Here is a 14,509-nt window from a genome sequence, read left to right as displayed (position 1 = left end):
TGTGTATTAGTATCAGAAACTTCTGTAACCAAGCAGTATGGCATAAAAAAATAGTTATTCAAATTGTTCTGTTCTTATACAATAAGAACTTACTGAACTTGCTGCTAATTGTGTTTTGCAGAGTCTGTGTATTGTGTTCTGCATTATACTGTTTTGTATGCTGGGGTTTGGTTTTTTTTTTTCCAATAACCAGATGCAGCCACTTCTAAGGGTGAGGCGCCAGAGAAAATTCAGAGAAAGATTTCCTCCTTCTGTTTTAACCAGAAAAGCAAACTTGAATTGCCAATGACCAAAGTATCAAAAGAAACCAGTAACGTGAGAGCACCCACAGGCTCTGGAGCGGTGCCTATCTTTCCCCTAGAGATGGAGCCGGAGTGTGGTAGGTATAGGTGAGATTTTGGATGCAATTCGCTAATACTCGGGAAAAAGATAAGAAAAGAGAATTATGTTGATGATCTATTAAATGATGACTGGTTCATGCTGATATTTGCTGAGGTGCAATAATGATTAGCGTGGTTTGCTAAGTAGAATTTGTACTTTCCGCCACTTGCATATGTTCTCTCAAAGTACTTCATTGTCTTTATCACAATGATGTAATAGTTTCCTGAGAACTTACGGATTTTTCTTGACAACTTCCTTGTAAAGCGAGGATGTAACCTCAGTTTCTAAATGGGGATCTGAAGCATCGAGAGACTGAGTGAGGTCATGTGAAAGAAATAATGTAACAGGGCCAGGTATTGCACTGTTAAAGTAGTTAAAAGCTCATGGTCATTGTTTTCTGGACTGCACTGGAAACATGTATGCATTAGAATTTCACAGGTGATTACTGGAATTTAGTCATTTCCTCCCTCTCTTTCTCTCTCCCCCTCTCTCCCCGGCCCCCTCTCTCTGTTCTAGGAAGATTCCAGTGCTCTAACTGCAAATCTGAGGATGATGTGCCTTTTAAATGTCCATTATGTGACTTCACTTGTTGCAAAACATGCTGGGAGCAGTTCTTAAAGGTTATCTTGTTTACTAGTTTCAGCTTTTCCTGAAACTGCTGGTGAATTTTGTGCTTTTCAGGAGAACCATGTGGACAGCCCTGGAAGCAGAATTCCTCTGTTTACAGAGCGAACACTTAAATCCTGGTGGAAGATTTACCACTTGTTTCATTACTTCCCATGTTCTGCCATGTGATTGGAGGCAGACCTCTGCCTTATGCTGTCTTTTTCACACCTTTGCAGCTCCTTCTGAGCTTCCTCCAAATGTTTTCCCGTCTAGAGCTATGCAGGCAACAAGCTGTGGAGTCAACTTGAAAAAAAATTGGTTTTCTACATGTGAACCTTTATTTTATTTTCTTTTTTCTTGCTTAGTTTCATATCCCTGGAAGTATTTAAAAGACGTGTAGATGAGGCGCTTAGGGACATGGTTTAGTGGGCATGGTGGTGTTGAGTTGACGGTTGGACTCGATGATCTTAGAGGTCTTTTCCAACCTTAATGATTCTATGATAATTTTTCCCATCTAAAAACCTACTCTAAAACACTGTCATGAGATGAGGCAAATTCATGCTCAGATATCTCCTGTGTTATCCTGTCCTTTGGTTTTCCTGGGTGAGTAAATTGGTGGTTGAAATTCTTTAGGTAAGAGGATGTAACTGATCCCAGTTCCAGGGCATGTGTTTGGTAGCATCTTACCCAACATTTGATTCGGCAGCCAGGTATTAATAGTCTGTGACTGATGGAAGTCTAGTGCAAGAGTTGAGTGGTTTCTAGGTGAAGAAGGCTCCTAATCAATGGAGCTCAGGAACCTACCTGAAAACAGTAGAGAAGGAAAAGAAATTTCTTCAACTTGTGAATCTATAAGGAAGTACAAAATAATCAGTCATTCCAAGTTCCAGAGAAAGGTCTTTTTCTCAGGAAGGAGACACTGAATTACGTCAGCTAAGTGTAGAAAATAAACAGTATACTAACATCCAAATAAAATATAACGACCAAGACAGACTTGGTCCAAGAGGAATATAGAATAATGACCAGACTGATGCTCTCAGACATATATCTCCTAGAGGGAATTCAGAATAGCTGTTCAACTAAATTTTATCCTCAGTCTGCTATGCCATATTTCTTTAAAAATGTTAAAATCCAAAAGTATTGGATTGTAGAAATATATGTAAGAAAGTACAAGAAAGCCAAAGGAAGGCATCTCATGTTTGCTGCGGATTGGGCAGTCAAACCAATTGCCTTGAATAGGCATTACCACTGAATACTCAATTGTTCCATTTGTGCCAAAGTATAATGGGGACGAACATCTGACAGGCAGCATACCCCACTTCAGAAAAGACTAGGAAATTCATGACAAGAATTTACTAGCATGTGTTATAATCTGCTACTTGAGACTTGAATTGATTAAAGAACGGAATGAGCTCCCTGGAGAGGTTTTGGTTAGGCAAACATTTTTTATCCCACAGGGAGATTATGTTATCTCAGACCATACATTTTTATCTTATAAACGTCTGGGGAAAACACTTTCCTTTTGCCAGTAAGATGTAACTTGTAATTGTTGCTTCATCAGCTTAAGAATCCACAAAATTAGAACTGTTGTATATTGAGCAATTGTACTGCCCTGTTCGGTGGTTTTTATCTTGAAAGTGGTAATTCTGAGGTCTGGTTTTCTCCTTAATCCCCAAGTCAATATGCATTTTCATAGCTCATGGATAAACCACAGAATTTGCTCAGCCTCAATTTTTTTTTTTAATCACTGCTTTTTCTGATTGCACATCTCTTAAAATGGGGATTAAAATAGTCTGGTCTACTAGAGTAGACTCTATTTCAGATTGAGGTACTTGAATGCATCCAGAGGAGGGCAACAAAGCTGGTGGAAGGGCTGGAAGGAACGCCCTGTGAGGAGCAGCTGAGGACTTTGGGTTTGTCTAGTTTGGAGAAAGGAGGCTGAGGGGCGACCTCATTGCTCTGCGGAGCTTCCCGAGGAGGGGACGTGGAGAAGGGAGGTGCTGATGTCTTCTTCCTGGTATCCAGTGGCAGGACACCTGGGAGCGCTTCAAAGGTGTGTCAGGAGGTTCAGACTAGATATTAGGAAACATTTCTTTACTGAGAGGGTGGTCAAACACTGGAACAGGCTTCCTAGAGAGGTGGTCAATGCCCCAATGCCCTTAACGATATGCTTCAACTTTTGTTCAGCCCTGAAGTGGTCAGGCAGTTGGACTAGATGATCATTGTAGGTCCCTTCCAACTGGAAGTATTCTTTCTGTTCTATTCAGGTATCCAATACAAAGCCATGTTTGAGGAAATAATCATCCCTATGGGTTATTTGTTATTAACGACTTCCATATTTGCCACTTACCTGAACAAACTTGCTACTTACAGTGAAACTTCATCCCATGTTGTACCAGGTGATGGCAGGAGAAAGAAAATATCTGTGTTTTTCTTAGCAAGGTGAATCAGAGCTTTGCTTTGTGGTAGCATACCACAGCCCTATGAGGTGAATACAGTCTTACAATTTGTAAAGATCAGGAAAGACAGATACAGTTTGAAGCAAATAATCTGACTCAGTATGTCTGCTATTATGTTCTGAGTAAAAGTCCATCCAACCCAGCATTCTGTCTCTGACAGAAAAGAATGGCTAGGAAAGGATAAAAGAACATGGCAGGCATGAGTGATGATTCTTGCAGGTAATCTCTCAGCCCTGAACCTATTTTCAGCACAAGAACTCCCTGAGCCAAAGGGTGCTTCTGTATATTAAGAAACCTCTGACGCATTTCCATCACATCGTCCAGTTCCCTTTGAACACAAATGAGCTTATCATCCATGTCCTATGGCAAGCACTCCCACAGCTTAGCCAAACATTGTGTGAAGAACCATCTCATTTTTTCTGTTGTCATTTTGAACCTGCTTCTTGCTAGTTCAGTTTAATGCTCCACTTTTTTAAAAAGGACAAAAAAATATTCTTCCAGTTCTCAAGAAAACACTTCATGGATATCCTGTCCTTCATAAGTGCACCTTTGGAGTTTTTCTACATACACCAACAGTGTGATCCATTTGCCTCCTCCATAGACAACATACATCAAAGCCCTTATTTCTAAGAATGTTTTTTTTTTCTTGCTCTGAACAACAAACTGTTGGATGTAGGGGATGTAAGAAGCACCTCCTCACCAGCTGAGACCTTTTGCTCTACTGTTCAAGCGCCCCTCAAGGCTCAGCGCGACTGAGATCCTATAGTCTTTGTTATGGAGAACATGAAACTACATGGCCTTGTCACCTTTTCTTACCTTACTTACGGCATACCTTTCTAGTGTGAATGATTCTCAGTATACAGTAATGTTAGCTGGCTTGTGATACAATTCTAGTGTAGTTTGGTTAATGACAACTCAAATATCTTGTAGTTTGGGACGTTACTTGAGGACTGATGGAGAGAGACACTTCCAGTGATGAGGCTAGTCATGCAGATGAGAACAACAGCTTGATTGAGAGCAGAGGATTGCAAACAGGAGAAAGATTATTCCGTGTTTCTCTGAAACCAGTCCCATAGGAACCATCTCCTAGCACTTCATCTGCATTCCTGCCTGTGCCTCGGTTCGTTGTACAGACAATTGACTCCATTCATGGCAAGGGCTGTGTTGTGGTGGAGGTAATCTTACCAGCAGGAAATGAGCAACCATGTTTATTGTGTCTAAGCTCTGAACTCTCAGATGGGATCGGGCTTTGTCACCGCTGACTGGGCTGGATTTGAAAACTCCTCTTTTTTCTTTGCTAATGAGTTACTCACTATGTTTCTTCAGCTCAAAAGCACGTTGGTGCATATTGTCCTTTGAGGAAGTGACTAAGAGCCTGTCATTCAAAATGCAATGACTTGGTTTTTGCAAATTGTGATGTCTTTTCCAATTTGTTATTTTACTGAAATAGCTTAGTGATGGGAAGAGGTGGTAAATAATTTTGGAACGTTTTGGAAGCTTTTGGAGGAGCAGACAGAACTCCCTGCAGCTGGAGGGGATTAAAGGGATTAGTGCCGGTGCGTGTTGGGTAATTTTCGATGTTAGGGAAAGCCTTGCAGAGACTGTGCCAATATACGCTGCCTTTGGTTTTGGTTTTCTGTGCAGAGGTCTATTGCTGCTTTTCAATGTTTAAATGCATTGTTTATTCACGCTCTTTTTGCAGGTATTCCAGAGAGACTGAGTTATTCTCATCTGGACTCTCTGGAATATGGGCAAATAATATAAGATTTCACAATTATATATTACACTTAGAATATCAAAATACTAGTGCCTGAACCTACTTTGCACTCTACATCTTTTGTTACAATGATTAACTTCCATACTGTAGGGAAGCCTGCACAGTGCCACTGATGTAGGTAACCATCATTTTAGCCTACTGAGCTGGCAATTTTCTCACAAAGATTAATTTTTTTAAAAGTTTTTTACTATCTTACTTTTGAAATAAGCAGAGCATTTTAGTGTTACTAGTAATTTGCAAGATATAAAAAGAACAGTTGGGGTTCATCTGCAGGTCAAATGGCTAAAGGCCAGACTTTAAAATTTAAGATTAGTGAAGAAGCAAACTGAAACCTGGGTGGAGAAATAGTTGCCTCATGTGCAGTCTCCTGCTGTTAACTGAGAAAGGCGTGTGGTGGTATGAAGAAATAAATGTACCTGGTTCCCCTACAAAAGTCTTGGTCATGAGCACATGTATCACCGGTGTCCTGGTATGCCCAGATCACTTCCTTCTCATCTGTGCAAGAGGAAGCAGAAGTTCAGGGAACTCCTCGGCCATTTACGGGATTTTACTAATAACGAGTACATCTATACTTCACAACAGCTCTTGCAGGCTCTGTATTTCCTCGTTCCTGTATTTTAGTCTTCCAGATATGTCATAGCTGTAATTAATCTAAGACAACTGCTGTAAAGTTTGTTGCTACTTCACTGGGAGGCTTTCTTCTTTCTTTTTCCTCCTTTTATTACTAGCAGTTAAATAACTGACTGCACGGTAACACTGCATTTAAAAATAGTAGATACAATATCTTGGGGACTGTCAAATGACTAGTATGGCTTATAGTTCATATTGGACAATAACAGACTTGATAGAGAAATTTGATATATTGTCTCCTATTTTGTTCATTTATTTATATAGATGAGGAAGAAGTGCCCAGAGTGCTACAGTGATGTGAAAAAGCAGCGATTAATCCAAGTTTTCTTCTGGTCATAATCTCACGAACAGAAAGGGCAAGTACGTCGTGTCAGCAGAAGGAAATCGCTGCACTCTGGCTCTCAACCTGAACAGAAGTAGGATGAAGGTTCATTTAAATATCTTTGATCCTTGGCGCTAGATTACATGCTGTGCACCAACACGTATCATTTCTTCCTACAAAGGTGATCAGGTCTGAAAGGTCTCTGTCCTTCACCACTGGCAGGAGACAAAGCAGAATATTGTCCTCTGCTGGAATGAAGAAGGTTAACTTCTTATTTATATTAGCCTGTAAATTCTACTGTGGCCACTCTTAGGCTGAAATTTTATATCCTGGAGGCGGCTGTCATTCATGGGCCCTTCAGGTAACACCAGATCCTGGAAAAACCCAGCAATAGTACTACAGTGGAACTGAGCTGGCTAAATAAGGAGGCCAGACTGCCCGTCCTTACCACACTGGTGTTCCTGGAAGAAGTGATTCACATTCACTGTTTGGTGTTTGGCAGCAGCTGCTGTCTCCAATAGAAGATACAGAAAGGATGATCTTTTTAAAAACAAATTCCAGTGGTTGGGTAGTGAGCAGAAACACTCCCTTGCGTCTGCTGTGCACCCTGAAGCCTGATTCCTTCCATCGTACTGGGGTTTTTGGAAACATGCTTCTAAGGAGGCTTTATTTTCTGCTCAGTACTGATATTTCCATTCTGCTTGTGTTATCTGTTGCTTACTTTCCAAGAAGAAAAAGAAACTAATTAATTTAAAACTTTAAAATAAATCAAGATAAGTGGGTTAAAAAAAATTCCTTAGTACTTCCACTCTCTGTGAGTAGTGGATATCAGTGGTTAACCTGAAAAATTGTATCAATTTTAAATCTTCAGTAGCTGCTGTAAATTAAACTATAAACAAACCCATTTTTGTCTTACTAGGGTGTTGTTTGTTTTTTTTAAAAAAAAATTACTATATATAAAAACATTCTGTTTTGAGTCCCAATGGCCCTGGTAGGCGTAAGAGGAGAGGTTTATACTGTGGGATTTTTGACACTTGAATATTTTTGTTTGACAAAAATGAGCAAAGGATTGTATTCTCACTTGCTAATTAGTTTTGGTGTTCCTGTGATGACAGACACTTCATATAGCCTATGTTTTCAGAATTTTCTGGGAGAATATATTCTTTAATAATTTTAGGAGCGTTTTTTTCTTCACTGTGTAGGTGGATTTCATACCAATGGAATTTTGTAAAGTTTTATGTTAATAATTGATAATTCAAAATGGAAAGGTGAGCTGCATTTTAACAAAAATTTCAAAGGTTCTTATTTCCCCCGGTTATAGAATTCAAAACCAGTGTCACTCCAAATCTCATAGTTGCTGGGATATTGGTCCTCACTGAGAAGCTTCTTTTTTCAGATTGGAATCCACTTTACATAGAAACAACCCAGTAGTGTGTGTGATACTGTGCCTCTCGTGCATTAAAATGTCAAATAATGCGTGTGTATTCAAGTCGGGGTTCACTGCGGTCAGACCATCTGAAGAACAAGAGAAGTGGTGTTCTTAAATGGCAGTGAAACAGGAACTTTCCGTATTTCATTAATTCATAATTAGAAGTAACGAAGATTTAGACAGGAATGAAGGTAATTTTGGGCTAGCATATATTCTGACATGTTTAAATCTGTGAATGAATTTTACCTTCTATCCACGTATCTATTCAGTGCACTGCTGACAGTGGTTTTGATTCTGAAAACAAGAATAAATAATGCAAGGAAAGCCCTAGATATTTGAAATATAAGTGGGAAAAATTGCAGAAAAATGTATGTACGTATATGTGTCGTAAAAATGAACAGAAAAAGATTTGGAGCAATGGTGTCAAGAAGGCAGTAGTGTTAAACTCTTGTCCTTCACAAGGACTCTGAGTTTTGTAGCATGGTGACTATGTTGTATTTAATGACGGAAAAACTACATTTTGCTGGACTGAAATCATGCCAGAAACATGGAAGACAGCTTTGTTTCCCAAAAACAAAGCAACTCCATACCTGAAATGTACTTGATTTTATTTGTTGGTTAAGGGTTTTTTGTTGAAGTTGCACCTTCACAAGTTGTGCCCTGAGTGTTCTTTATCATCATTCGCTCTCTTTTGCTTTTTTAACAGCTATAGCAATAACTATTGCATTACAGAAGTTTAAAAAAGAGAAAAAAAGATGATGCTTTCGGGGGAAAGCAGATCAGGCCAATGCCGGTGTTTTGCCGTCAGCGGCTTTGGGGTAATCTGAATTCTCCGTGTGGGGCAAGGCTCACGCCTGCTTCCGAGCAGGTCCCTGCGACTTTTCGGATGCTCGTTTTGAATTCTCGGTGCGTTGTCTCGGCCTGGGTAAGCAGGGGAAGGGGAAGCCTAAGAACTGAGCAAAGGCTGGGCGCAGTGAACAGTAAAATGTTATTTAGTGGTAAGATAGTTCAGTGCCTTGTCTGTGAAGACCTCTCCCTGGGGGAAGCTGCAGCTTACTGCTTATGCCACTGGAGGGAAACCACAGCACGGACATGAGCTTTGAACATCTTCAGAGAGCAAGTGAAGTGATGGCTTTGTTTAGGTTTGCCCGATGGGAATTATCTGCTATAGACTGCAAGAATGCTGTAAGATCCAGCAAGACTAAATTAAGTACTTAAAATGTATGTGTGATTTGCTGGGATAAACGTTATTACACTCTTGTTTTCCCCTCAACTAGAATAGTTTTCCAGCTGTGCTTTTTCCTTGCCACTGGAGTTGTTTTAGTTCTGGAGGCTGTTGTTACTTGGGAATGCTCCATTGTTAGTGAGACAGGGCAGAGGAACGATGTTAAAAATATCTTGGTGCCTTCAAGAGATTCACATACTCCTTCTTTCACTCTTCAGCAGTTCCATCATCTTGCTGAAGAGATTTACTGTTCCGTGCCTTCGCTAGCTGAGCCCACCCTGACAAGCTCTGAAACACTTCAGTGTCCCCATCGGGGAATCTGCTGTTTGCAGATGGAATCGATTTGGAATCGGTCTGGCTTTGTTGCTGCTTTCTGGTTAGTGAGGATTGCACTGCAGCGGGTCTGGAAGCCTGGTTCCCTGCTGTCAGTGCCTCTCGGGCAGGACGGATGGATGCTAGCGTACACTGGTGGGAGAGCATCCAGCCTGCAGGGGGTTGTCCTTGTCTGCGGCTTATCTGCTCATCACTTAGCTTTAGTTTTAATAACAAACAGAATTTAACGATTCTGTCATTCCTGACCTATCTTGGAGAGGTTTGCTGAAAAGTTATGCCCATCAATTAAAAAAAAAAAAAGGCAAGCTGCTGCAAGCCTGACCAGTGATGAGCAAATAGGCTTTTATGTGGTATTGTCCTTCACCAGGTTTTACTGTAAACCCAAAGGAACTCCTCTTGGGGAAGAATACAATTCTGAACTTGAGGGTAGGTCTCAAGGTCTCTACCCTTGTAGATCACTTGGTGTCACTAAATAGCAACCCCGTTACCCACTAGGAGAGTGTTTATGCTGGGGCTTCCAGGGCGTCCTTCCCTGGTTCATGGCCGATGCCCAGCAGCGATGTTACCTGACCTGTGATCAGACCTCGGGCCCTTCCCATTCCCAGCTCTCCAACCTCTGCCCAGTAGCTGAGCTCTGTGTTGACCGCACGTTCCCCATGGCAGGTTGCTCAAGAATCACTTCTCACAAAGGGCTGCGCGCATGCATTTCCACTCCCCATCTTCCAAAGAAACGTTCGGAGGCCTGTGCATCACCGAATCTTTCATGGCGTCAGTGTGGTCCTCCTAAGTGTGTTTAGAGTGCTGCTTCCTCCCACCCCTGCCCCAGCAATAACGCTGCTTCCAGTGAAACCTTGAAGAGGGTCTCCAGGAACCAGCTGCCGGGACACGCTGCAGATAGCGATCTCTTGTCATCTGGAAACTAGTTGAATTTACAAGAAGAGGTAGAGATAGTACATTATTTACAAAGACCAGAAAGTAAAAACAAGAATTGTTTCAGAAAAATCTATGTTGCTATAAATAGTTAGAGGAACTGATCCAAACTAGTGAGTGCTCAGGGAGAGGGAAAACTATCACGGACACTCCTTGCTGATTCTGGGAAGCAAATGACACATGAGCTACAGATCATGAAGGAAAGGAAGTAGATATTAGTCTCTTTATTGCCCCTGCCTTGCAGTGCTATGACTATACCTGGAATATTGTCTCCAATTTTAGTGGTGTCATTGAAAAAACTTTTCCCATTGTTTTTCCCAAATAAAGCTGAAAGGATTTGGGGAAGAGACCAAAAATAAGAAAGCAACTGTTTCATCAAGAAAGAGATGAACTGTGTCTTTTCTTGGAGAAGTGGCTACTGATGCAGAGCGAGCAATTTCTTTGCTTTTCAGATTTTTCTCTGAATATTAGTGAGAAACCTGATTTTGCAAGAGTAGTTTTGAAAAGCAGTGCTGCTGGACACCCTGAAGCTCTCAGAAGTGTGAAACGATGCCCTGTGTGGGGAAGTGAAGTCAGAGCCATGAGAATATGATGCTGAATTCCTTTTCTAAGCTACCTCCGCATGTCAGAAAGTCAGTAGTGAGTCAAGTTGTTGCTTTCCAGTGATCAGGCAGTGACCCCACAAACCCATTCTGGGGGGTTCATTGGGCAAGCGGAAGAACAGACAGAAAAAGATTAATTGAAGATCATTCTACCAGACTCTTATCTCCCTAAAAAGGTAGAGGTTGCCTGGGGAAGCCCTTTCTGTCCCATTGACGTGGTATTTCACTCTCTAAATATTAATCTGACATTTTTGTCATTGTTAAATTCAGAACAAAATGAATTGATGATACCACATTGCGGTATGGTGAGGAGCTGCATACTTAGAGTTTCCTGGCGTATTGCATCCATCCCAGCAGTCACCTGAGGTGCCATCCAGGATGTGCCAGCTACGTGCCCTTCGTACGTCGTGTGGGTTCCTCCATCCCTTAACAGGTATAAGCAGGTGTTCTTAGCGTGGGAATGGGTGTTAATGTTTTCTTTCAATCGAAGCAGAATACTGAGGGAGACAGGGAAGAAATGAAGCCGTTCAGATTACTTTTGAGTAATCCTTTTACAAATGTCGCAGTATGACTGTTCATCACTTCAACCAACTCACAAGTTTGCAAAAGGCTTCGGTTTTGGTTGCAGCTTCTTGGAAAAGTCCAGATGTGTCAGCAAGAGGGCTGTTAACAGGCTAAAGAACCACGTGAAATCCATGGTAGGAAAACTGAGATCAGCTTTTGCCTACCAGAAAAGGAAAGGTGCTGCTGTTGCACTAAGGCTGCTCTGGAATGCCAGGCTGTCCTTGGGTGGGGTGAGCCTCGGATAAAAAGGTCGTGCTTAAACTCTCCAGCCGGGTCAGCTGCAGTGCGGGGCTTCGTGCTTGATTCAAACTAGTGGCGAGTTTCACCCAAAAGAAACATCCTCAAGAGGATGTGCCTCAGTCCCAGGGGAGTGCTGGGAGATTAATTGATACATTTAATTACTGAGATGATGCAGCAAAGCCCCAGTAGTCCTTGGCTCAGGGATTATGTCAAAAGGTGTTACCGATCATCAGGATTACTCTGGGGAGCTACAAGTGACTGAGCTAAACCAGCAGCAGAATTAAAATCCATTTTAGAGTGGCCTGTGAAAATCAGCCCGTCACCTGTTCTGTGTAGAGCGCAAATGAGTGCAGCCCACGCTGTGCCCTCCGCTTACTCAACAGCGCGCTCGGACTAAAACGTCGAGCCCCTTTGATTCCAGCTAGAGTCAGAGTGTTTTCTTTAACCATGATGGGTAGAAACTGATCTTGCTGGAAGGAGCTTTGGATTCCTTCTGACCATCGGGGCTTACTTCTCCTTCTGGGTAGCAGAAAACTGGGTTTGATTTTCTTTGTTTGTAAATTGTGCCTTTAGCTTGTGTAGGTTTGATCTTTAATAGCGTTAAGAATAAAGTCCAGGAGATTCACCATCCGCAGATCCAGTGACTGACGGTGGGAGGTGGGAGGTTCATTCTGGTGTTGCAGAAAGCAAATGCTCAAATGTTAATTCTCCGTAATGAGGTGCAAAATGATTTGGTTGCTGGCTCCTGAGGAGAAAAACCTCCACGTCCTCTCACCTCCTCACTATGACTCCTTTACGTTTCCAGAGACTGTGCGTTTGCTTTTTGAGTGCGTGATCTGGTTTTGACTATTCCCGAATGCCTGTTCAGAGAGTCTCCTTGAGACTGAGTGCTGCCTCCTCCTTGGGGCTTGCTGGAGGATGAGGGGAGGCTGTTAGGGACGAGCTCTCCGTTCCCCCGTCCCGACAAGTGCCCATGCACCTGCTCGAGGTACAGCACCCGTTACTCGGCAGGACGCCTTCTAGAGAGTGTCTGGGTATAAACAAGGTGTTCGTGCCTGGGCTGTATGCGTGGGATAATATTAACGTAATAGGTGTGACTGTACATGGAGGGAACAAGTGTGAAAAGAATATTTGGGAACACTGAGTGTTGAGACATGAGGACATAAGGAGCCCAGTTCTTGCAAAGGAGAAAGATACTGCTGCATAGGATTGCAGTTCAGACCCACAGCCCGGTCATACGTGTAACAACTCTAAAAAAGTAAAGAACGCCATTCATTGTGGTGTTGGGCCTCCCAACACAAAACAGAGTACAAAATTTTCCAAACTAAGTTTTTCTGCGATTCTATGTTTGGTGTTTGATACTGATGATTGCTCAGTGGCCTGAGCTACGCGATGGAGCAGAGGACATATGGGAATGGGAGATGCTTGAGAAAAATACAAGTTGTGACAGCTGCTGGAGAAGCTTATTTAGAGGATGTTGGGCTGGCTTATAAAAACTGTCTGTATTCCTTGTGGACAGCTGTATTCCCGAGTGGAATTCCTTTCTTGCAGCTCAAACAATGGTAGGAAATGTGTTCAGAGCCCCAGCGCAGGGCAGGCGAGAGCACCGCATGCTGCTGTTTTCAGAGGCGGCAGCGGGTGAACTCTTCATCAGAAGTCTTCAGAGCAGACAGCAAAGCCTGAGCTGGGAGCAGCGAGGCTGTGAAGAGCACAGAAAATGACTTGTGGGAGGATATTTTACACCCTTCAGTGTCTCCACATGGTGATGCTTGAGAAGTTGTGCATATTAAGCAAGTGTGTTTATGGACTGGCTGCTGTTTTCAGACTGGTCTCTTACATGTTTTTGTTCTAAGCAAGCAAGGCTTTGCTGGCTGATGGTTGTTATCCCTATTTTATCTTGAAGACGGTATGGGGGGGTGGCTGGGGGTCCCAGGGGTCCCGGGAGCCGCGGGCTGTGCCGGTAGGAAAGGCCACGAGGAGTTTGTGACCCAGGAACCGGTGGGGTTTGTGTGACAGGCAGCAGCAGCAGCCCAGCGTGCAGATCACAGCACCCTCTGGCCCTGTTCACAGATGAAGGTGGCAAACCATGACAGTAACGGGGGTGTAGTACAAAAACCATCAGATTTCCCAGCCGAGTGCTCTGCGCATTAGGATGTGATTTGTACGGAGGTGTGTTTTCTTCTGCTCCATTGATTGGAAAGCTTGAAAAGAAGAAAAAAGCTAATTTTTTTTCTCAGCTAGCTATTTGGAATCGGTTGCAGCTTTCCCCTTCTCCTCTGCCTTGTGGCACCGTTCCTGATAGGAGAGGTGGTGTCTGAGAGGAAATGAAAAGGCAGGTTTTCAGGTACAGAGTGCGCTGTGCTCTTTATGGGCTTAGTAAGGAGCTCTCCTGCTTTTACACCGAAGAGTAAGTAACTTCTGTGCTTTTCCTCCTTCCCCCTGTGCTTGCGGTGCGCGGGGCCAGCGCAGGTGCAGCTGGGCGGAGGGGCGGCGAGCTCTCCAGCGTGTGCCTTCCTGGCACGTAAAGCACTTTGCAGAGGAGCCCTTGGATTTTCTTGCCTTCAGAGGGAATCTGGGCGCAGAAGGACAAAGTACACGAGGCTGATGTATTTAAGCAGGGGCAGTGCAGAGCGAGCAGGCGCCGGTAAACGCACTCCCGCGAGGCTCTGCTGAGCACTGTAAGGCTAAGTTCAGTTTTCATTGAAATCCTTGGGGTCCAAGACTTATGGCAAGGTGTCACCTGCAAGATATTTAAATGCCAACCTCCTCAGCTGCTGGATGTTGTTATCCCACAAAAGGTAACTAACTCAAATGTTCTAGTGTTACAGTTGGAGTTGGACTGTCATCCTCAGTGCTCCTGAAAGGAGCAAGTTGAAGCTCTGAGCTGGTTTCAAGAAGGCATTGCCTAACCACACTCCCAGTGTGCGGGAGGCAGGATGGGGTCTCGCACCGCAGCCCCTGGGCAGAGCAGGGAGGTTGCTCAAGTTCTCAGCTGGAACAGCCCCACATCC

At 43.1% G+C, this 14,509-nt stretch overlaps 1 protein-coding gene across 7 annotated transcripts in view; it reads left to right on the top strand.

Moving 5' to 3' along the window:
* RTEL1 (regulator of telomere elongation helicase 1) overlaps positions 1 to 7,090 on the top strand; it is a 51,130-nt gene extending 44,040 nt beyond the window's left edge. For 5 of the 7 annotated variants that reach the window (XM_075166817.1, XM_075166816.1, XM_075166815.1 and 2 more), the window contains 3 exons: positions 194 to 379; positions 898 to 1,001; positions 6,118 to 7,090. In XM_075166817.1, the coding sequence (XP_075022918.1) occupies positions 194 to 379; positions 898 to 1,001; positions 6,118 to 6,192 (365 nt within the window). In that variant the 3' untranslated portion in view covers positions 6,193 to 7,090. Of the gene's footprint in view, positions 1 to 193; positions 390 to 897; positions 1,002 to 6,117 lie in introns of all 7 variants that reach the window. The other 2 variants (XM_075166818.1, XM_075166819.1) reach the window with 2 other exon arrangements.
* The last annotated feature ends 7,419 nt before the right edge of the window (positions 7,091 to 14,509 follow it).

Source organism: Calonectris borealis, chromosome 17 (genome assembly GCF_964195595.1).
Source record: "Calonectris borealis chromosome 17, bCalBor7.hap1.2, whole genome shotgun sequence".
Lineage (NCBI taxonomy): Eukaryota > Metazoa > Chordata > Aves > Procellariiformes > Procellariidae > Calonectris > Calonectris borealis.
The sequence above is the reverse complement of the archived record's forward strand: the minus strand, read 5'-3'. Positions and strand labels throughout refer to the sequence as shown.